Raw genomic sequence first — 24332 nt, forward strand, 5'->3', positions numbered from 1 at the left:
CTGACAATCCGGTTGCCTCTGCCAGAAGGCTGGAACTTGGCAGTAGGTGGACTTTCCAACAAGAAAATTTTGTGGCAACAAAATCAATGTGCTGCCATGGCCATCTCAGTCACCTGACCTCAATCCAATGGAAAACCTTTTGGGCTGAGTGGAAGAGGGCAGTTGACGAGCGTAAACCCAAGAATGTGAAGGATCTTGAAATGATCTGCATAGAGGAATGGTCCAACATCCCTCCAGATGTGTTCCTAAACCTTGTCAAACATTACAGGAAAAGACTCCACGCTGTTGTCCTTGCCAGAGGTCGTTGTACTAAGTACTAAATGAGGAGTGCCAATAATTATGAAACCTTGATTTTAGTTACATTTATTTTGTATTAAATAATTGTATGATTGGTGGGTTCCATTGAAACATGAATAAAGTACAGTATCTCACATGTTGGTATTTTGAATCTCTCTATATAATTATATTGCTTATATTTTTTTGAAGAAATGTTTGGGCACTGCAAGTCAGGGCTGCCAGTAATTTGGGAGCCCACTGTACACCTGAAACACAGCTAGGGCTGTGACAGTAATTTGGGAGCCCACTGTACACCTGAAACACAGCTAGGGCTGTGACAGTAATTTGGGAGCCCACTGTACACCTGAAACACAGCTAGGGCTGTGCCAGTAATTTGGGAGCCCACTGTACACCTGAAACACAGCTAGGGCTGTGCCAGTAATTTGGGAGCCCACTGTACACCTGAAACACAGCTAGGGCTGTGACAGTAATTTGGGAGCCCACTGTACACCTGAAACACAGCTAGGGCTGTGACAGTAATTTGGGAGCCCACTGTACACCTGAAACACAGCTAGGGCTGTGCCAGTAATTTGGGAGCCCACTGTACACCTGAAACACAGCTAGGGCTGTGCCAGTAATTTGGGAGCCCACTGTACACCTGAAACACAGCTAGGGCTGTGACAGTAATTTGGGAGCCCACTGTACACCTGAAACACAGCTAGGGCTGTGACAGTAATTTGGGAGCCCACTGTACACCTGAAACACAGCTAGGGCTGTGCCAGTAATTTGGGAGCCCACTGTACACCTGAAACACAGCTAGGGCTGTGACAGTAATTTGGGAGCCCACTGTACACCTGAAACACAGCTAGGGCTGTGCCAGTAATTTGGGAGCCCACTGTACACCTGAAACACAGCTAGGGCTGTGACAGTAATTTGGGAGCCCACTGTACACCTGAAACACAGCTAGGGCTGTGACAGTAATTTGGGAGCCCACTGTACACCTGAAACACAGCTAGGGCTGTGCCAGTAATTTGGGAGCCCACTGTACACCTGAAACACAGCTAGGGCTGTGCCAGTAATTTGGGAGCCCACTGTACACCTGAAACACAGCTAGGGCTGTGACTGTAATTGGGTCACCGTGGGTAACCGTGGGTAACCGTGGGTAACCGTGACATTGACGGTTTTGGATGAAGTAAAATAACTGTCAAAATAACACATTTTTACCAGATGTTTTACCAACTTTATTTTAATGCAGATATACTTTACCCAGAATGGGAGTGTTAGCAAAACAAAGTCATATAATCTCTAGCTAACTTAGTCCATCTATTATACTGGATACATCCATCTCCTCTTTCCAACTATCTTTTCTTTTGATGTGGTGCGAATAGGAGAGAATCTTTGAAGGTCAATTCAGTTCATTGAAGAGGGGAGGGGTGAAAGGCATCACTAATTACATCTACACCATCATAAGTATATAACTACATCTACCATCACCATGTGTATATATATCTACATCTACCATCACCATGTGTATATATCTACATCTACCATCACCATGTGCATATATCTACATCTACCATCACCATGTGTATATATCTACATCTACCATCACCATGTGTATATATCTACATCTACCATCACCATGTGCATATATCTACATCTACCATCACCATGTGTATAGATCTACATCTACCATCACCATGTGTATATATCTACATCTATACCATCACCATGTGTATATATCTACATCTATACCATCACCATGTGTATATATCTACATCTATACCATCACCATGTGTATATATCTACATCTACCATCACCATGTGTATATATCTACCATCACCATGTGTATATATCTACATCTATACCATCACCATGTGTATATATCTACATCTACCACCACCATGTGTATATATCTACATCTACCATCACCATGTGTATATATCTACCATCACCATGTGTATATATCTACCATCACCATGTGTATATATCTACATCTACCACCACCATGTGTATATATCTACATCTACCATCACCATGTGTATATATCTACATCTACCATCACCATGTGTATATATCTACATCTACCATCACCATGTGTATATATCTACCATCACCATGTGTATATATCTACATCTACCATCACCATGTGTATATATCTACATCTACCATCACCATGTGTATATATCTACATCTACCATCACCATGTGCATATATCTACATCTACCATCACCATGTGTATAGATCTACATCTACCATCACCATGTGTATATATCTACATCTACCACCACCATGTGTATATATCTACATCTACCATCACCATGTGTATATATCTACATCTACCATCACCATGTGTATATATCTACCATCACCATGTGTATATATCTACATCTACCACCACCATGTGTATATATCTACATCTACCATCACCATGTGTATATATCTACATCTACCATCACCATGTGTATATATCTACATCTACCATCACCATGTGTATAGATCTACATCTACCATCACCATGTGTATAGATCTACATCTACCATCACCATGTGTATATATCTACCATCACCATGTATATATATCTACATCTACCATCACCATGTGTATATATCTACCATCACCATGTATATATATCTACATCTACCATCACCATGTGTATATATCTACATCTACCATCACCATGTGTATAGATCTACATCTACCATCACCATGTGCATATATCTACATCTACCATCACCATGTGTATATATCTACATCTACCATCACCATGTGTATAGATCTACATCTACCATCACCATGTGTATATATCTACATCTATACCATCACCATGTGTATATATCTACATCTATACCATCACTATGTGCATATATCTACATCTATACCATCACCATGTGCATATATCTACATCTATACCATCACCATGTGCATATATCTACATCTATACCATCACCATGTGCATATATCTACATCTACCATCACCATGTGTATATATCTACATCTACATCTACCATCACCATGTGTATATATCTACATCTACCATCACCATGTGTATATATCTACATCTATACCATCACCATGTGTATATATCTACATCTACCACCACCATATGAATATATCTACATCTACCACCACCATATGAATATATCTACATCTACCATCACCATGTGTATAGATCTACATCTACCATCACCATGTGTATATATCTACATCTACCATCACCATGTGTATATATCTACATCTACCATCACCATGTGTATATATCTACATCTACCATCACCATGTGTATATATCTACATCTACCATCACCATGTGTATATATCTACATCTACCATCACCATGTGTATATATCTACATCTACCACCACCATGTGTATATATCTACATCTACCATCACCATGTGTATATATCTACATCTACCATCACCATGTGTATATATCTACATCTACCACCACCATGTGTATATATCTACATCTACCATCACCATGTGTATATATCTACATCTACCATCACCATGTGTATATATCTACCATCACCATGTGTATATATCTACATCTACCATCACCATGTGTATATATCTACCATCACCATGTGTATATATCTACATGTATATAACTACATCTATACCACCACCATATGTATATAACTACATCTATACCACCACAGGTATATAACTACATCTATACCACCACAGGTATATAACTACATCTATACCATCATATGTATATAACTACATCTATACCACCACAGGTATATAACTACATCTATACCACCACCACCATATGTATATAACTACATGTATATAACTACATCTATACCATCACCATGTGTATATATCTACATCTATACTACATCTACATCTACCATCACCATGTGTATATATCTACATGTATATAACTAAACACCACCACCACATGTATATAACTACATCTACATCTACCATCACCATGTGTATATATCTACATCTACCATCACCATGTGTATATATCTACCATCACCATGTGTATATATCTACATCTACCATCACTATGTGTATATATCTACCATCACCATGTGTATATATCTACATCTACCATCACCATGTGTATATATCTACATCTACCATCACTATGTGTATATATCTACCATCACCATGTGTATATATCTACATCTACCATCACCATGTGTATATATCTACATCTACCATCACTATGTGTATATATCTACCATCACCATGTGTACAGTGCCTTGCGAAAGTATTCGGCCCCCTTGAACTTTGCGACCTTTTGCCACATTTCAGGCTTCAAACATAAAGATATAAAACTGTATTTTTTTGTGAAGAATCAACAACAAGTGGGACACAATCATGAAGTGGAAAGACATTTATTGGATATTTCAAACTTTTTTAACAAATCAAAAACTGAAAAATTGGGCGTGCAAAATTATTCAGCCCCTTTACTTTCAGTGCAGCAAACTCTCTCCAGAAGTTCAGTGAGGATCTCTGAATGATCCAATGTTGACCTAAATGACTAATGATGATAAATACAATCCACCTGTGTGTAATCAAGTCTCCGTATAAATGCACCTGCACTGTGATAGTCTCAGAGGTCCGTTAAAAGCGCAGAGAGCATCATGAAGAACAAGGAACACACCAGGCAGGTCCGAGATACTGTTGTGAAGAAGTTTAAAGCCGGATTTGGATACAAAAAGATTTCCCAAGCTTTAAACATCCCAAGGAGCACTGTGCAAGCGATAATATTGAAATGGAAGGAGTATCAGACCACTGCAAATCTACCAAGACCTGGCCGTCCCTCTAAACTTTCAGCTCATACAAGGAGAAGACTGATCAGAGATGCAGCCAAGAGGCCCATGATCACTCTGGATGAACTGCAGAGATCTACAGCTGAGGTGGGAGACTCTGTCCATAGGACAACAATCAGTCGTATATTGCACAAATCTGGCCTTTATGGAAGAGTGGCAAGAAGAAAGCCATTTCTTAAAGATATCCATAAAAAGTGTAGTTTAAAGTTTGCCACAAGCCACCTGGGAGACACACCAAACATGTGGAAGAAGGTGCTCTGGTCAGATGAAACCAAAATTTAACTTTTTTGGCAACAATGCAAAACGTTATGTTTGGCGTAAAAGCAACACAGCTGAACACACCATCCCCACTGTCAAACATGGTGGTGGCAGCATCATGGTTTGGGCCTGCTTTTCTTCAGCAGGGACAGGGAAGATGGTTAAAATTGATGGGAAGATGAATGGAGACAAATACAGGACCATTCTGGAAGAAAACCTGATGGAGTCTGCAAAAGACCTGAGACCGGCACGGAGATTTGTCTTCCAACAAGACAATGATCCAAAACATAAAGCAAAATCTACAATGGAATGGTTCAAAAATAAACATATCCAGGTGTTAGAATGGCCAAGTCAAAGTCCAGACCTGAATCCAATCGAGAATCTGTGGAAAGAACTGAAAACTGCTGTTCACAAATGCTCTCCATCCAACCTCACTGAGCTCGAGCTGTTTTGCAAGGAGGAATGGGAAAAAATTTCAGTCTCTCGATGTGCAAAACTGATAGAGACATACCCCAAGCGACTTACAGCTGTAATCGCAGCAAAAGGTGGCGCTACAAAGTATTAACTTAAGGGGGCTGAATAATTTTGCACTCCCAATTTTTCAGTTTTTGATTTGTTAAAAAAGTTTGAAATATCCAATAAATGTCGTTCCACTTCATGATTGTGTCCCACTTGTTGTTGATTCTTCACAAAAAAAATACAGTTTTATATCTTTATGTTTGAAGCCTGAAATGAGGCAAAAGGTCGCAAAGTTCAAGGGGGCCGAATACTTTCGCAAGGCACTGTAACTACATCTATACCACCACAGGTATATAACTACATCTACACCACCACCATATGTATATAACTACATCTATACCACCACAGGTATATAACTACATCTACACAGGTATATAACTACATCTACACCACCACCATATGTATATAACTACATCTACACCACCACAGGTATATAACTACATCTACACCACCACAGGTATATAACTACATCTACACCACCACAGGTATATAACTACATCTACACCACCACAGGTATATAACTACATCTACACCACCACCATATGTATATAACTACATCTATACCACCACAGGTATATAACTACATCTACACAGGTATATAACTACATCTACACCACCACCATATGTATATAACTACATCTACACCACCACCACAGGTATATAACTACATCTACACCACCACAGGTATATAACTACATCTACACAGGTATATAACTACATCTACACCACCACCATATGTATATAACTACATCTACACCACCACAGGTATATAACTACATCTACACCACCACCACAGGTATATAACTACATCTACACCACCACCACAGGTATATAACTACATCTACACCACCACAGGTATATAACACAATCTACAGTGCATTCGGAAAGTGTTCAGACTCCTTGACTTTTTCCACATTTTGTTACGTTACAGCTTTATTCTAAAATGGATTAGATATTTGTTTTCCTCAATCTATACACAATACCCCATAATGAAAGTGAAAACAGGTTTACATTTTTTCTAATGTACTACAAATAAAAAACAGAAATACCAAATATGAGACTCAAAATTGAGCTCAGGTGCCTCCTGTTTCCATCCATTGTTAGAGTCTACCTGTGGTAAATTAAATTGATTGGACGTGATTTGGAAAGGCACACCTGTCTATATATCCCCACAGTTGACACTGCATGTCAATGCAAAAACCAAGCCATGAGGTCGAAGGAATTGTCCGTAGAGCTCAGAGACAGGATTGTGTCGATGCACAGATCTGGGGAAAGGTACCAAAACAATTCTGCAGCATTGAAGGTCCCCAAGAACACAGTGGCCTCCATCATTCTTAAATGGAAGAAGCTTGGAACCACCAAGACTCTTCCTAGAGCTGGCCGCCCGGCCAAACTGAGCAATCGGGGGAGAATGGCCTTGGTCAGGGAGGTGACAAAGAACCTGATGGTCTCTCTGACAGAGTTCCAGAGTTCCTCTGTGGAGATGGGAGAACCTTCCAGAAGGACAACCATATCTGCAGCACTCCACCAATCAGGCATTTATGGTAGAGTGGCCAGACGGAAGCCACTCCTCAGTAAAAGGCACGTGACAGCCCACTTGGAGCTTGCAAAAAGGAACCTAAATGACTCTCAGACCATGAGAAACAAACATGTCTCCAGTCTGATGAAACCAAGATTGAACTCTTTGGCCCCAATGCCAAGAGTCACATCTGGAGGAAATCTGGCACCATCACTACGGTGAAGCATGGTGGTGGCAGCATCACGTCTGGAGGAAACCTGGCACCATCACTACGGTGAAGCATGGTGGTGGCAGCATCACATCTGGAGGAAACCTGGCACCATCACGACGGTGAAGCATGGTGGTGGCAGCATCACGTCTGGAGGAAACGTGGCACCATCACTACGGTGAAGCATGGTGGTGGCAGCATCACATCTGGAGGAAACCTGGCACCATCACTACGGTGAAGCATGGTGGTGGCAGCATCACGTTTGGAGGAAACCTGGCACCATCACTACGGTGAAGCATGGTGGTGGCAGCAGTCATGATCAAGGCAAAGATGAACGGAGGAAAGTACAGAGAGATCCTTAATGAAACATAACGAATGCACTGTATCAAACACTTCATTCCACCTACTTGTTTCTGTGAGGTTGACAGTTTGGTCCAGTCCTCCCGCAGCATCTTCATCTTGCCCTGAGGGGAAAAAGGTGACAGCATTAACAGGTGCGTGTTATACCGTTACATTTAGATTACATATTAACCATCTCTTTAACGCTGGTACAATGTAATGTGTTAAAAAATATTATATTTTCATCACATAGACTTAGAACTCATAGAACTCATGAAAAAGTATTTGATTACTGGACACTGATACCAACCTGCGTGGTTCCCCCCCACCTCCCTCTGGACTCCTCAGTACCAACCTGCATGCCCCCCCCCCTCCTCAGTACCAACCTGAGTGGTCCCCCCCTCTGGACTCCTCAGTACCAACCTGAGTGCCACCCCCCCCTCTGGACTCCTCAGTACCAACCTGCATGCCCCCCCCCTCCTCAGTACCAACCTGTGTGGTCGTCCCCCTGGACTCCTCAAAGTGTTCTGCCATGAAGATGTTAAAGGACGACCGGGGACGTTTGGGTTTGCCAAGACTGTTCAACTCCTAAAAGTGGAAGTCAAGTCAGACGAGTCACCAGGAACATTTCAGTGGCACAACATCAGAACACACCACTACTAATACTATCACAAGGCCTTAGTAGTATGCCATTTCATTCACTTGGAGGGGCCTGTCATGCCAAATAGTGTCCACGGCGCACAGCACATCACTATGAAGTAGAGGTCGACCGATTATGATTTTTCAACGCCGATACCGATTATTGGAGGACCAAAAAAGTCGATAATAATAACAATTACAACAATACTGAATGAACACTTATTTGAACTTAATATAATACATCAAATCAATTTAGCCTCAAATAAATAATGAAACATGTTCAATTTGGCTTAAATAATGCAAAAACAAAGTGTTGGAGAAGAAAGTAAAAGTGCAATATGTGCTATGTAAGAAAGCTAACGTTTAAGTTCCTTGCTCAGAACATGAGAACATATGAAAGCTGGTGGTTCCTTTTAACATGAGTCTTCAATATTCCTAGGCAAGAAGTTTTAGGTTGTAGTTATTATAGGACTATTTCCCTCTATACCATTTGTATTTCATTAACCTTTGACTATTGGATGTTCTTATAGGCACTTTAGTATTTTCAGTGTAACAGTATAGCTTCCGTCCCTCTCCTCGCTCCTCCCTGGGCTCGAACCAGCAACACAACGACAACAGCCACCCTCAAAGCAGCCTTACCCATGCAGAGCAAGGGGAACAACCACTACAAGGCTCAGAGCGAGTGACGTTTGAAACGCTATTAGCGCGCACTAACTAGCTAGCCATTTCACTTCGGTTACACCAGCCTCATCTCGGGAGTTGATAGGCTTGAAGTCATAACCAGCGCAATGCTTGATGCACAACGAGGAGCTGCTGGCAAAACGCAAAGAAAGTGCTGTTTGAATGAATGTTTATGCACCTGCTTCTGCCTACCACCGCTCAGGCAGATACTTAGATACTTGTATACTCAGTCAGATTATATGCAACGCAGGACACGCTAGATAATATCTAGTAATATCATCAACCATGTGTAGTTAACTAGTGATTATGATTGATTGATTGTTTTTATAAGAGAAGTTTAATGCTAGCTAGCAACTTACCTTGGCTTACTGCATTTGCGTAACAGGCAGGCTCCTTGTGGAGTGCAATGAGAGGCAGGTCGTTATTGCATTGGACTAGTTAACTGTAAGGTTGAAAGATTGGATCCCCGAGCTGACAAGGTAAAAATCTGTCGTTCTACCCCTGAACGAGGCAGTTCCTCATTGAAAATAAGAATGTGTTCTTAACTGACTTGCCTAGTTAAATAAATATAAAATAAAGGTGTAAAAAATCAATTAAAATAAAATGTAAAAATTCGGCCAAATCGGTCCCCAAAAATACCGATTTCCGATTGTTATGAAAACTTGAAATTGGCCCTAATTAATCTGCCATTCTGATTAATCGGTCGACCTCTACTATGAAGATCAATGAGCTACACTCACCCTCTTCCTCCTGATGGCTTTCCTCTTGGCCAGCCTCTGTCTCCTCTCCTGTTTCAGAGCAGCAGCCTGTGCAGGTGTGAGCTGGGACTGGTACCTCTGCATGTCCACCTTAAACTGTTCCCTGGCAACCACTGACGCCTGTTGAAAAGGCTGTGGGGGAAAGTCAACATGTATTTAGTTAATCAACCACACAAGTCTGTCCACAGTACGACAACGCTGATATGTCAATTTCAGGTAGGCCATAAGTCAAACAGCCTATTTTCAGTTATTTAAATACTGTCAAGTACATCCATGCTGGTAGGAAGTAGACGCATGACAGTCTGTCGTCTTCTCTGATGGAAGGTGCAAACATGGACTACTACACCTTGCTGTCCAAGGTGTCAGGGTCTGGGGGGGGGCTTGCTGCCCAAGGTGTCAGGGTCTGGGGGGGGCCTTGCTGTCCAAGGTGTCAGGGTCTGGGGGAGGCATGCTGTCCAAGGTGTCAGGGTCTGGGGGGGGGCCATGCTGTCCAAGGTGTCAGGGTCTGGGGTGGGGGGCCATGCTGTCCAAGGTGTCAGGGTATGGGGGGTGGCTTGCTGTCAAGGTGTCAGGGTCTGGGAGGGGGCTTGCTGTCCAAGGTGTCAGGGTCTGGGAGGGGACTTGCTGTCCAAGGTGTCAGGGTCTGGGGGGCCCTGCTGTCCAAGGTGTCAGGGTCTGGGGGAGGCCATGCTGTCCAAGGTGTCAGGGTCTGGGGGAGGCATGCTGTCCACGGTGTCAGGGTCTGGGGGGCCCTGCTGTCCACGGTGTCAGGGTCTGGGGGGGCATGCTGTCCACGGTGTCAGGGTCTGGGGGGGGGCAGGCATGCTGTCCACGGTGTCAGGGTCTGGGGGAGGCATGCTGTCCACGGTGTCAGGGTCTGGGGGAGGCATGCTGTCCACGGTGTCAGGGTCTGGGGGAGGCATGCTGTCCACGGTGTCAGGGTCTGGGGGGGGGCCTTGCTGTCTACTGAAGTGTCGCTACTGAATCAAGACACAACCTACCTGTTTCTGGTCTGCTGTCAGAGTTCTCCACTGTTGTGCAATCTTCCTTATCACATCGACAGCTTTGACATCTGAAACTCACATCAACATTAACTCAGTGATGTGTGAAGACAAAGGAATGAGTGAAGCTGTAGAGATACTGTCCATTCTAACACCAGTCACCTGGATACTCCCTGACAACGAGAGGTTGTTGCTGTTTCACAAATCTCATGTATCCGTTCAGGGGCCTCTTAGGGGGAGCGCCTGCAATGGTGGTCAAACTCTTTACCGCTGGGATCACATTGACGAGCCTACAACACACACCACAACACATTATCCCTTGTAATGGGAAAATTGCAAGATTATGTTATAATGCTTTTATTGCATCATGGTTGTGTTATGCAACAGAATAGAGTATTTTGTTAACTATTGTGTGTGTGTTCTACTGAGGGTGGGTTTCTGGGAGATTACACTGACAGGAGATTTACGATGTCTTTAAGTGATAAAACCTAAAGAGCATTACAGAGAATGAGGTAATGTTTCTGTTCTATACCGTAGCAGGGTGAGATGGTTCCAGTTTGGAGTCAGAGGACCAGACACTGGTCTATACAATGAAAACTGTTGACACAGCAGATGCTGTCTGCTATGTATTATAGATACCTTTCATACAAATCTTAACCTTGTGACCCATTCTATGTATCTGTTGTTCGTCATGTAGGTTGAAAGGGGTGTATTAGAAATGGTGCATCATTGAAAGTCAAATGCTATTGCAAAGCTCTCATTATTAAAGATTTAGTTTAAGTATAACTCTGACATGTGTGATACGTTTGTCTCTCCTCATTTGATAGTAGAGAAATGAGCCACCACACCACAATACATTATCCCTACTACACACTAGGTGTCGACCGATTAATCGGAATGGCCGATTAATTAGGGCCGATTTCAAGTTTTCGTAATCTGAAATCGGTATTTTTGGACACAGATTAAAAAAATAAAAAACATTTATTTAAGTAGGCAAGTCAGTTAAGAACACATTCTTATTTTCAATGACGGCCTAGGAACGGTGGGTTAACTGCCTTGTTCAGGGGCAGAACGACAGACCCCGCCCTGTGCAACTGGGTACTGGACTTCCTGACGGGCCGCCCCCAGGTGGTGAGGGTAGGCAACAACATTTCCACCCCGCTGATCCTCAACACTGGGGCCCCACAAGGGTGCGTTCTGAGCCCTCTCCTGTACTCCTTGTTCACCCACGACTGCGTGGCCACGCACGCCTCCAACTCAATCATCAAGTTTGCGGACGACACAACAGTGGTAGGCTTGATTACCAACAACGACGAGACGGCCTACAGGGAGGAGGTGAGGGCCCTCGGAGTGTGGTGTCAGGAAAATAACCTCACACTCAACGTCAACAAAACTAAGGAGATGATTGTGGACTTCAGGAAACAGCAGAGGGAACACCCCCCTATCCACATCGATGGAACAGTAGTGGAGAGGGTAGTAAGTTTTAAGTTCCTCGGCGTACACATCACAGACAAACTGAATTGGTCCACACACACAGACAGCATCGTGAAGAAGGCGCAGCAGCGCCTCTTCAACCTCAGGAGGCTGAAGAAATTCGGCTTGTCACCAAAAGCACTCACAAACTTCTACAGATGCACAATCGAGAGCATCCTGTCGGGCTGTATCACCGCCTGGTACGGCAACTGCTCCGCCCACAACCGTAAGGCTCTCCAGAGGGTAGTGAGGTCTGCACAACGCATCATCGGGGGCAAACTACCTGCCCTCCAGGACACCTACACCACCCAATGTCACAGGAAGGCCATAAAGATCATCGAGGACAACAACCACCCGAGCCACTGCCTGTTCACCCCGCTATCATCCAGAAGGTGAGGTCAGTACAGGTGCATCAAAGCGGGGACCGAGAGACTGAAAAACAGCTTCTATCTCAAGGCCATCAGACTGTTAAACAGCCACCACTAACATTGAGTGGCTGCTGCCAACACACTGACTCAACTCCAGCCACTTTAATAATAGGAATTGATGGGAAATTATGTAAAATATATCACTAGCCACTTTAAACAATGCTACCTAATATAATGTTTACATACCCTACATTATTCATCTCATATGTATATACTGTACTCTATATCATCTACTGAATCTTTATGTAATACATGTATGCACAGGTTCCAAGATGGCGTAGCAGTAGGACGTATTGTCGTGTCGTGTCCCTTGTATATATCGTTTGTTTTCGTTTTTTTTCTTCACATATCTTTAAAACTTTTTGCTGAACCTCAACTTCTTCTAAATACTCTCCTGCAACCCGCCTCACCCAACGTAGCTATTTTTCCTAAAGTATTTATATTTACTTCGGATCTGGAACCCCTCAACTGAAGCCAGCCAACTAACTACCAGCTTCAGCAAAACATTGCTAGCGGTCTTCAGCTAACCGGTCATCAGCTAACCTTTAGCCCGGAAAGCTCTCGCCAGTTCGAACAACGCGACTCTAACCAGAGCATAACGGACCTATTTATTATTTTATTTTTCATCCCCAGATTCCCATCGCAAACGGAACATTTTGAGCTCCTGGGCTACAATATCCAGACCCACGACCGGTCCATCGATGTCACCGCATGAAGAGGAATAAACAGACTCCCCCCATCGCGACGTCCCCAAAGGCTAACTCTCTAGCCCTTGCTATCTCCTTGCTTGCAAATTCGGCCTGCTAACTGCTAGCTTGTTTAGCCCGGTCCGCTAACTGCTACCGTGTTTAGCACCGTCTACTAACTGTTAGCTTGTTAGCACAGGCCTGCTAACCGTCTGAATCGCCGCGTCCCAAACACTCACTGAACCCATATTTACTTTCTATCCCTTTTCGATTTTTAATTTGTTTATACCTTCCGGTAACCTGCCTCACCCAATGTGATACGGAACCGCTATTATCTTTACATTTTTAGAACACACTCAAGAACCTCCAGAAGCTAACCAGCTAACTGGCTACAAGCTATTTAGTCATTGTTAGTTTTCTAACCTGGATAACACTCGCCAGTCCAGCTTCCCTGCCCCATCCACCGCTGCCCCTTGGACACTGATCACTTGGCTACATAGCTGATGCATGCTGGACTGTCCATTAATCACGGTAATCCATTCTGCTTGTTTATGTTTTATCTGTCGGCCCCAGCCGCACTTAGGCTCTGTGTGTAGTTAATCCGACCCTCTCTGCCTAATCAATCGCCATTCTACCTGCTGTTGTTGTGCTAGCTGATTAGCTGTTGTTGTCTCACCTACTGTTTTAGCTAGCTCTCCCAATTCAACACCTGTGATTACTGTATGCCTCGCTGTATGTCTCTCTCAAATGTCAATATGCCTTGTATACTGTTGTGCAGGTTAGTTATCATTGTTTTAGTTTACAATGGAGCCCCTAGTTCCACTCTTTATACCCCTGATACCTCCTTTGTCCCACCCCCCACACATGCGGTGACCTCACCCATTACAACCAGCATGTCCAGAGATACAACCTCTCTCATCATCACCCAGTGCCTGGGCTTACCTCCGCTGTACCCGCACCCCACCATACCCCTGTTTGCGCATTATGCCCTGAATATATTCTACCATGCCCAGAAACCTGCTCCTCTTATTCTCTGTCCCCAACGCCCTAGGCGACCAGTTTTGATAGCCTTCAGCCGCACCCTCATACTACTCCTTCTCTGTTCCGCGGGTGATGTGGAGGTAAACCCAGGCCCTGCATGTCCCCAGGCACCCTCATTTGTTGACTTCTGTGATCGAAAAAGCCTTGGTTTCATGCATGTCAACATCAGAAGCCTCCTCCCTAAGTTTGTCTTACTCACTGCTCTAGCACACTCTGCTAACCCTGATGTCCTTGCCGTGTCTGAATCCTGGCTCAGGAAGGCCACCAAAAATTCTGAGATTTCCATACCCAACTATAACATCTTCCGTCAAGATAGAACTGCCAAAGGGGGAGGAGTTGCAGTCTACTGCAGAGATAGCCTGCAAAGTAATGTCATACTTTCCAGGTCCATACCCAAACAGTTCAAACTACTAATTCTGAAAATTACTCTCTCCAGAAATAAGTCTCTCACTGTTGCCGCCTGCTACCGACCCCCCTCAGCTCCCAGCTGTGCCCTGGACACCATTTGTGAATTGATCGCCCCCCATCTAGCTTCAGAGTTTGTTCTGTTAGGTGACCTAAACTGGGATATGCTTAACACCCCGGCAGTCCTACAATCTAAGCTAGATGCCCTCAATCTCACTCAAATCATCAAGGAACCCACCAGGTACAACCCTAACTCTGTAAACAAGGGCACCCTCATTGACGTCATCCTGACCAACTGGCCCTCCAAATACACCTCCGCTGTCTTCAACCAGGATCTCAGCGATCACTGCCTCATTGCCTGTATCCGCTACGGAGCCGCAGTCAAACGACCACCCCTCATCACTGTCAAACGCTCCCTAAAACACTTCTGTGAGCAGGCCTTTCTAATCGACCTGGCCCGGGTATCCTGGAAGGACATTGACCTCATCCCGTCAGTTGAGGATGCCTGGTCATTCTTTAAAAGTAACTTCCTCACCATTTTAGATAAGCATGCTCCGTTCAAAAAATGCAGAACTAAGAACAGATATAGCCCCTGGTTCACTCCAGACCTGACTGCCCTCGACCAGCACAAAAACATCCTGTGGCGGACTGCACTAACATCGAATAGTCCCCGCGATATGCAACTGTTCAGGGAAGTCAGGAACCAATACACACAGTCAGTCAGGAAAGCTAAAGCCAACTTCTTCAGGCAGAAGTTTGCATCCTGTAGCTCCAACTCCAAAAAGTTCTGGGACACTGTAAAGTCCATGGAGAACAAGAGCACCACCTCCCAGCTGCCCACTGCACTGAGGCTAGGTAACACGGTCACCACCGATAAATCCATGATTATCGAAAACTTCAACAAGCATTTCTCAACGGCTGGCCATGCCTTCCACCTGGCTACTCCAACCTCGGCCAACAGCTCCCCCCCCCCGCAGCTACTCGCCCAAGCCTCTCCAGGTTCTCCTTTACCCAAATCCAGATAGCAGATGTTCTGAAAGAGCTGCAAAACCTGGACCCGTACAAATCAGCTGGGCTTGACAATCTGGACCCTCTATTCCTGAAACTATCCGCCGCCATTGTCGCAACCCCTATTACCAGCCTGTTCAACCTCTCTTTCATATCGTCTGAGATCCCCAAGGATTGGAAAGCTGCCGCAGTCATCCCCCTCTTCAAAGGGGGCGACACCCTGGACCCAAACTGTTACAGACCTATATCCATCCTGCCCTGCCTATCTAAGGTCTTCGAAAGCCAAGTCAACAAACAGGTCACTGACCATCTTGAATCCCACCGTACCTTCTCCGCTGTGCAATCTGGTTTCCGAGCCGGTCACGGGTGTACCTCAGCCACGCTCAAGGTACTAAACGATATCATAACCGCCATCGATAAAAGACAGTACTGTGCAGCCGTCTTCATAGACCTTGCCAAGGCTTTCGACTCTGTCAATCACCGTATTCTTATCGGCAGACTCAGTAGCCTCGGTTTTTCGGATGACTGCCTTGCCTGGTTCACCAATTACTTTGCAGACAGAGTTCAGTGTGTCAAATCGGAGGGCATGCTGTCCGGTCCTCTGGCAGTCTCTATGGGGGTGCCACAGGGTTCAATTCTCGGGCCGACTCTTTTCTCTGTATATATCAATGATGTTTCTCATGCTGCGGGCGACTCCCTGATCCACCTCTACGCAGACGACACCATTCTATATACTTCCGGCCCGTCCTTGGACACTGTGCTATCTAACCTCCAAACGAGCTTCAATGCCATACAGCACTCCTTCCGTGGCCTCCAACTGCTCTTAAACGCTAGTAAAACCAAATGCATGCTGTTCAACCGTTCGCTGCCTGCACCCGCACGCCTGACCAGCATCACCACCCTGGATGGTTCCGACCTTGAATATGTGGACACCTATAAGTACCTAGGTGTCTGGCTAGACTCTAAACTCTCCTTCCAGACCCATATCAAACATCTCCAATCGAAAATCAAATCAAGAGTCGGCTTTCTATTCCGCAACAAAGCCTCCTTCACTCACGCCGCCAAACTTACCCTAGTAAAACTGACTATCCTACCGATCCTCGACTTCGGCGATGTCATCTACAAAATTGCTTCCAACACTCTACTCAGCAAACTGGATGCAGTTTATCACAGTGCCATCCGTTTTGTCACTAAAGCACCTTATACCACCCACCACTGCGACTTGTATGCTCTAGTCGGCTGGCCCTCGCTACATATTCGTCGCCAGACCCACTGGCTCCAGGTCATCTACAAGTCCATGCTAGGTAAAGCTCCGCCTTATCTCAGTTCACTGGTTACGATGGCAACACCCATCCGTAGCACGCGCTCCAGCAGGTGTATCTCACTGATCATCCCTAAAGCCAACACCTCATTTGGCCGCCTTTCGTTCCAGTTCTCTGCTGCCTGTGACTGGAACGAATTGCAAAAATCGCTGAAGTTGGAGACTTTTATCTCCCTCACCAACTTCAAACATCTGCTATCTGAGCAGCTAACCGATCGCTGCAGCTGTACATAGTCTATTGGTAAATAGCCCACCCATTTTCACCTACCTCATCCCCATACTGTTTTTATTTATTTATTTTTCTGCTCTTTTGCACACCAATATCTCTACCTGTACATAACCATCTGATCATTTATCACTCCAGTGTTAATCTGCATAATTGTAATTATTTGCCTACCTTCTCATGCCTTTTGCACACAATGTATATATAGACTCCCCTTTTTTCTACTGTGTTATTGACTTGTTAATTGTTTACTCCATGTGTAACTCTGTGTTGTCTGTTCACACTGCTATGCCTTATCTTGGCCAGGTCGCAGTTGTAAATGAGAACTTGTTCTCAACTAGCCTACCTGGTTAAATAAAGGTGAAATAAAAAAAATAAAAAATAAAAAAAAGTATCACTAGCCACTTTAACTATGCCACGTTGTTTACATACTCATCTCATAGGTATATACTGCACTCAATACCATCTACTGTATCTTGCCTATGCTGCTCTGTACCATCACTCATTCATATATCTTTATGTACATATTCTTTATCCCCTTACACTTGTGTCTATAAGGTAGTAGTTTTGGAATTGTTAGCTAGATTACTTGTTGGTTATTACTGCATTGTCGGAACTAGAAGCACAAGCATTTCGTTACACTCGCATTAACATCTGCTAACCATGTGTATGTGACAAATAAAATTTGATTTTGATTTGTCAGCTCAGGGGTTCCAATCTTGCAACCGCACAGTTAACTAGTCCAACGCTCTAACCATTGCACTCCACGAGTAGCCTGCCTGTTACGCGAATGTAGTAGAAGCCAAGGTAAATTGCTAGCTAGCATTAAATCACTAGTTATAACTACTGATCCAGTTTAGCAGGCAATATTAACCAGGGGAAATTGTGTCATTTCTCTTGCGTTCATTGCACGCAGAGTCAGGGTATATGCAACAGTTTGGGCTGCCTGGCTCATTGCGACCTAATTTGCCAGAATTTTACGTAATTATGACATACATTGAAGGTTGTGCAATGTAACAAGAATATTTAGACTTATGGATGCCACCCGTTAGATAAAATACCGAACGGTTCCGTATTTCACTGAAATAATAAACGTTTTGTTTTCTAAATGATAGTTTCCGGATTCGATCATATTAATGACCAAAGGCTCGTATTTCTGTGTTTTATTATGTTATAATTAAGTCTGATTTGATAGAGCAGTCTGGCTGAGCAGCAGCAGGCCCGTAATCATTCATTCAAACAGCACTTTCGTGCGTTTTGCCAGCAGCTCTTCGCAAGCACAGCGCTGTTTAGTCAGCCACCAATTGTGCAAGTTCTCCCACTTACAAATATGAGAGAGGCCTGTAATTATCATCATAGGTACACTTCAACTATGACAGACAAAATGAGACAAAAAAATCCAGAAAATCACATTGTAGGATTTGTTATGAATTTATTTGCAAATTATGGTGGAAAATAAGTATTTGGTCACCTACAAACAAGCACGATTTCTGGCTCTCACAGACCTGTAACTTCTTCTTTAAGAGGCTCCTCTGTCCACTCGTTACCTGAATTAATGGCACCTGTTTGAACTTGTTATCAGTATAAAAGACACCTGTCCACAACCTCAAACAGTCACACTCCAAACTCCACTATGGCCAAGACCAAAGAGCTGTCAAAGGACACCAGAAACACAATTGTAGACCTGCACCAGGCTGGGAAGACTGAATCTGCAATAGGTAAGCAGCTTGGTTTGAAGAAATCAACTGTGGGAGCAATTATTAGGAAATGGAAGACATACAAGACCACTGATAATCTCCCTCGATCTGGGGCTCCACGCAAGATCTCACCCCGTGGGGTCGAAATAATCACAAGAACGGTGAGCAAAAATCCCAGAACCACACGGAGGGACCTAGTGAATGACCTGCAGAGAGCTGGGACCAAAGTAACAAAGCCTACCATGAGTAACACACTATGCCGCCAGGGACTCAAATCCTGCAGTGCCAGACGTGTCCCCCTGCTTAAGCCAGTACATGGTCCAGGCCCGTCTGAAGTTTTCTAGAGAGCATTTGGATGATTCAGAAAAAGATTGGGAGAATGTCATATGGTCAGATGAAACCAAAATATAACTTTTTGGTAAAAACTGAACTCGTCGTGTTTGGAGGACAAAGAATGCGGAGTTGCATCCAAAGAACACCATACCTACTGTGAAGCATGGGGGTGGAAACATCATGCTTTGGGGCTGTTTTTCTGCAAAGGGACCAGGACGACTGATCCGTGTAAAGGAATGAATGAATGGGGCCATGTATCGTGAGATTTTGAGTGAAAACCTCCTTCCATCAGCAAGGGCATTGAAGATGAAACGTGGCTGGGTCTTTCAGCATGACAATGATCCCAAACACACCGCCCGTGTAACGAAGGAGTGGCTTCGTAAGAAGCATTTCAAGGTCCTGGAGTGGCCTAGCCAGTCTCCAGATCTCAACCCCATAGAAAATCTTTGGAGGGAGTTGAAAGTCTGTGTTGCCCAGCAACAGCCCCAAAACATCACTGTTTTGGAGATCTGAGGAGGAGATCTGCATGGAGGAATGGGCCAAAATACCAGCAACAGTGTGTGAAAACTTACAGAAAACATTTGACCTCTGTCATTGCCAACAAAGGGTATATAACAAAGTATTGAGATAAACTTTTGTTATTGACCAAATACTTATTTTCCACCATAATTTGCAAATTCATAAAAAATCCTACAATGTGATTTTCAGGATTTTTTTTCCCTCATTTTGTCTGTCATAGAGGCCTCTCATCTTTTTAAGTGGGAGAACTTGCACAATTGGTGGCTGACTAAATCATTTTTTGCCGCACTGTATATATAAAAAAAAAGAAGAAATCGACGCCACAAAATACCAATTTCCGATTGTTATGAAAACTTGAAATCGGCCCTAATTAAAATCGGCCATTCCAATTAATCCGTCGACCTCTAATCGAGAGAATCCTGACTGGTTGCATCACTGCCTGGTACGGCAATTGCTCGGCCTCAGACCGCGAGACACTATAGAGGGTAGTGCGTAAGGCCCAGTACATCACTGGGGCAAAGCTGCCTGCCATCCAGGACCTTTACACCAGGCGGTGTCAGAGGAAGGCGCTAAAAATTGTCAATGACCCCAGCCATAGACTGTTCTCTCTACTACAGCATGGCAAGCGGTTACCGGAGTGCCAAGTCCAGGACAAAAAGGCTTCAACCATTTTTACCCCCAAGCCATAAGACTCCTGAACAGGTAATCAAATGGCTACCTGGACTATTTGCATTGTGAGCCCCCTCCAACCCTTCTTTTACGATGCTGTTACTCTCGGTTTATCATATATGCATAGTCATTTTAACCATATCTACATACTACCTCAATCAGCCTGACTAACCGGTGTCTGTAGAAGCCTCGCTACTGTATATAGCCTGTCTTATTACTGTTGTTTTATTTCTTTACTTACCTATTGTTCACCTAACACCAACTATACATTAATGTACATACTACCTCAATTGGCTGACCAACCAGTGCTCCCACACATTGGCTAACCGGGCTATCTGCATTGTGTCCAGCCACCCGCCAACCCCTCTTTTACGCTACTGCTACTCTCTGTTCATCATAGATGCATAGTCATTTTAACCATATCTACATACTACCTCAATCAGCCTGACTAACCGGTGTCTGTAGAAGCCTCGCTACTGTATATAGCCTGTCTTATTACTGTTGTTTTATTTCTTTACTTACCTATTGTTCACCTAACACCTTTTTTGCACTATTGGTTAGAGCCTGTAAGTAAGCATTTCACTGTAAGGTCTACCTACACCTGTTGTATTCGGCGCACGTGACACCCAATAATGTTTTACCATGTTTTGTGCTGTTGCCGTGTTGTTGTCTTAGGTCTCTCTTTATGTAGTGTTATGGTATCTCTTGTTGTGATGTGTTTTGTCGTAGATTTTTTATTTAAAAAAAATATATTTCACCTTTATTTAACTAGGTAAGCTAGTTGAGAACAAGTTCTCATTTACAACTGCGACCTGGCCAAGATAAAGCATAGCAGTGCGACAGAAACAACACAGAGTTACACATGGAATAAACAAGTGTACAGTCAATAGAAAAAAAAGAGAGTCTATATTTTTTATTTGACCTTTATTTAACTAGGCAAGTCAGTTAAGAACAAATTCTTATTTTCAATGACGGCCTAGGAACAGTGCCTGTTATGGTGCAGAACTACAGATTTGTACCTTGTCAGCTCGGGGATAACTTGAAACCTTTCGGTTAATAGTCCAACGCTCTATCCACTAGGCTACCCTGCCGCCCCTATATACAGTGTGTGCAAATGGCATGAGGAAGTAAGGCTATAAATATGCCATAGTAGCAAAGTAATTCAAATTTAGCAGATTAACACTGGAGTGATAGATGTGCAGATGATGATGAGCAGATGCTGGTGTGTAAGTAGTGATACAGGTGTGCAAAAGAGCAGCAAAGTAAATAAAAACAATATGGGGATGAAGTAGGTAGATTGGATGGGCTATTTACAGATGGACTATGTACAGCTGCAGCGATCGGGTTAGCTGGTCAGATAGCTGATGTTTAAAGTTATTAAGGGAAATGTAAGTCTCCAGCTTCAGCGACTTTTGCAATTTGTTCCAGTCACTGGCAGCAGAGAACTGGAAGGAAAGGCGGCCAAAGGAGGTGCTGGCTTTGGGGATGACCAGTGAGAAATACCTGCTGGAGCGAGGGCTACGGGTGTGTGTTGTTATCGTGACCAGTGAGCTGAGATAAGGCGGAGCTTTACCTAGCACAGACTTACAGATGACCTGGAGCCAGTGGGTCTGGCAACAAATATGTAGCGAGGGCCAGCCGACTAGAGCATACAGGTCACAGTGGTGGGTGGTGTAAGGTGCTTTGGTAACAAAACAGATGGCACTGTGACAGACTACATCCAATTTGCTGAGTAGAGTATTCAAAGTTATTTTGTAGATGACTTCGCCGAAGTCGAGGATCGGTAGGATTGTCCGTTTTACTAGGGTAAGTTTGGCGGCGTGAGTGAAGGAGGCTTTGTTGCGACATAGAAAGACGATTCTAGATTTGATTTTTTATTGAAGATGTTTGATATGAGTCTGGAAGGAGAGTTTACAGTCTAGCCAGACACCTAGGTATTTCTAGTTGTCCACGTATTCTAGGTCAGAACCGTCCACCGTAGTGATGCTAGTCGGGCGGGCAGCGAACGGTTGAAAAGCATGCATTTGGTTTTGCAGGCGTTTAAGAGCAGTAGGAAGCCACAGAAGGAGTGTTGCATGGCATTGAAGCTCGTTTGGAGGTTTGTTAACACAGTGTCCAAACAAGGGCCAGAAAGGAGCAGATTTCTGGGTGTGGTAGAATAGATTCAGGGCATAATGTGCAGACAGGGGTATGGTGGGGTGCGGGTACAGTGGAGGTAAGCCCAGGCACTGAGTGATGATAAGAGAGGTTGCATCTCTGGACAAGCTGGTTATACTAGGTGAGGTCACCGCATGTGTGGGAGATGGGACAAAGGAGGTATCTAAGGCATGTAGTGGGACTAGGGGCTCCGCAGTAAACTAAAACAATGATAATTATCCTAAACAACAGTATACAAGACATATTAACATTTGAGAGAGGCATAAAGCAATCACAGGTGTTGATTGGGAGAGCTAGCTAAGTCAACAACTGGTAAGACAACAACAGCTAATCAGCTAAGACAACAACAGGTCAAATTGAGATGAATGGGCAGAGAGGGTCGGTTAACTAGACACAGAGCCCGAGTTCGGGGCTAGGGCAGACAGATAAACAAAGGTAAACAAAGTGGAGTACCTTGATGAATTTGCAGTCCAGCAGGCACCAGCCCCCGTCCAAACAGGAGGCCTTTTGCAGTCATTGGAAATAATAAGAATTTGTTCTTAACTGACTTGTCCATTTTTAAAGGTTAAAAACATTTGACAAAATAAAACATGTCCTTGGATACCAGTCAGTGCCAGTCAAGCTAACCTTGGCTAACCTTAACTAGCTAACTAACTAGGCTCTAATTAGACTAATACTGGCGTGATAGCTGGAAATAAAGCAATTCCTTTGCAGAATTGGTTTTATGAATGTCCAAGAATCTATAATACCAATTATAAATTGTACAGGGTGGCTTACTAACTACCTAACATATCTATCTTGACAACGGGAAGTTTTGCTCCTTATGTTACCTTGTAAGACTGGATGCGTGGGAGAAGAGACTGAATGACTTTTTCAAAAGGCAAACCCCAGAAAACATCAGACCGAAAGGTGCCATGTCTGGTTGACTAGACGGTCAGGATACAGCTTTGACAGAGACAACAATGGTACTGTCCCGGACTGACTGGCTCACAAGTTCCTCGTTGTTTATTAGCTACCTAATTCAATAATGTCCGTTTGCCCCTGCCATGCACGGATAACCCGCCTTCACCGCTCCGCTGCATTGTGGGAAAAGGTCATGGCAGTGTTGACGTAGTTTAAGATTCACTGCAGCACATTCACGAAAAATGGGAACGTCAACCAATTATTTATGTGACCAATAAATAATCAATTGACTTTTGAATTACTCCAATAAATTGCTGTGTTCTTGACCCATGGGTTTCATTTATATAAATTTTATTTTTTGCGTTCTTGACCCATGGGTTTCATTTATATAAATTATATTTTTTGCGTTCTTGACCCATGGGTTTCATTTATATAAATTATATTTTTTGCATTCTTGACCCATGGGTTTCATTT

At 43.8% G+C, this 24332-nt stretch overlaps 1 protein-coding gene across 5 annotated transcripts in view; it reads right to left on the reverse strand.

Moving 5' to 3' along the window:
- LOC139413931 (transcription factor A, mitochondrial-like) overlaps positions 1-24040 on the reverse strand; it is a 37335-nt gene extending 13295 nt beyond the window's left edge. For 3 of the 5 annotated variants that reach the window (XM_071161807.1, XM_071161818.1, XM_071161798.1), the window contains exons 1-7: positions 23786-24023; positions 23409-23459; positions 11158-11285; positions 10996-11066; positions 9977-10126; positions 8409-8504; positions 7985-8041 (exon numbers count right to left, since the gene is read on the reverse strand). In XM_071161807.1, the coding sequence (XP_071017908.1) occupies positions 7985-8041; positions 8409-8504; positions 9977-10126; positions 10996-11066; positions 11158-11285; positions 23409-23459; positions 23786-23871 (639 nt within the window). In that variant the 5' untranslated portion in view covers positions 23872-24023. Of the gene's footprint in view, positions 1-7984; positions 8042-8408; positions 8505-9976; positions 10127-10995; positions 11067-11157; positions 11286-23408; positions 23460-23785 lie in introns of all 5 variants that reach the window. The other 2 variants (XM_071161833.1, XM_071161828.1) reach the window with 2 other exon arrangements.
- Positions 24041-24332: the final 292 nt, after the last annotated feature.

This window comes from Oncorhynchus clarkii, chromosome 1 (genome assembly GCF_045791955.1).
Source record: "Oncorhynchus clarkii lewisi isolate Uvic-CL-2024 chromosome 1, UVic_Ocla_1.0, whole genome shotgun sequence".
Taxonomy (NCBI): Eukaryota; Metazoa; Chordata; class Actinopteri; order Salmoniformes; family Salmonidae; genus Oncorhynchus; species Oncorhynchus clarkii.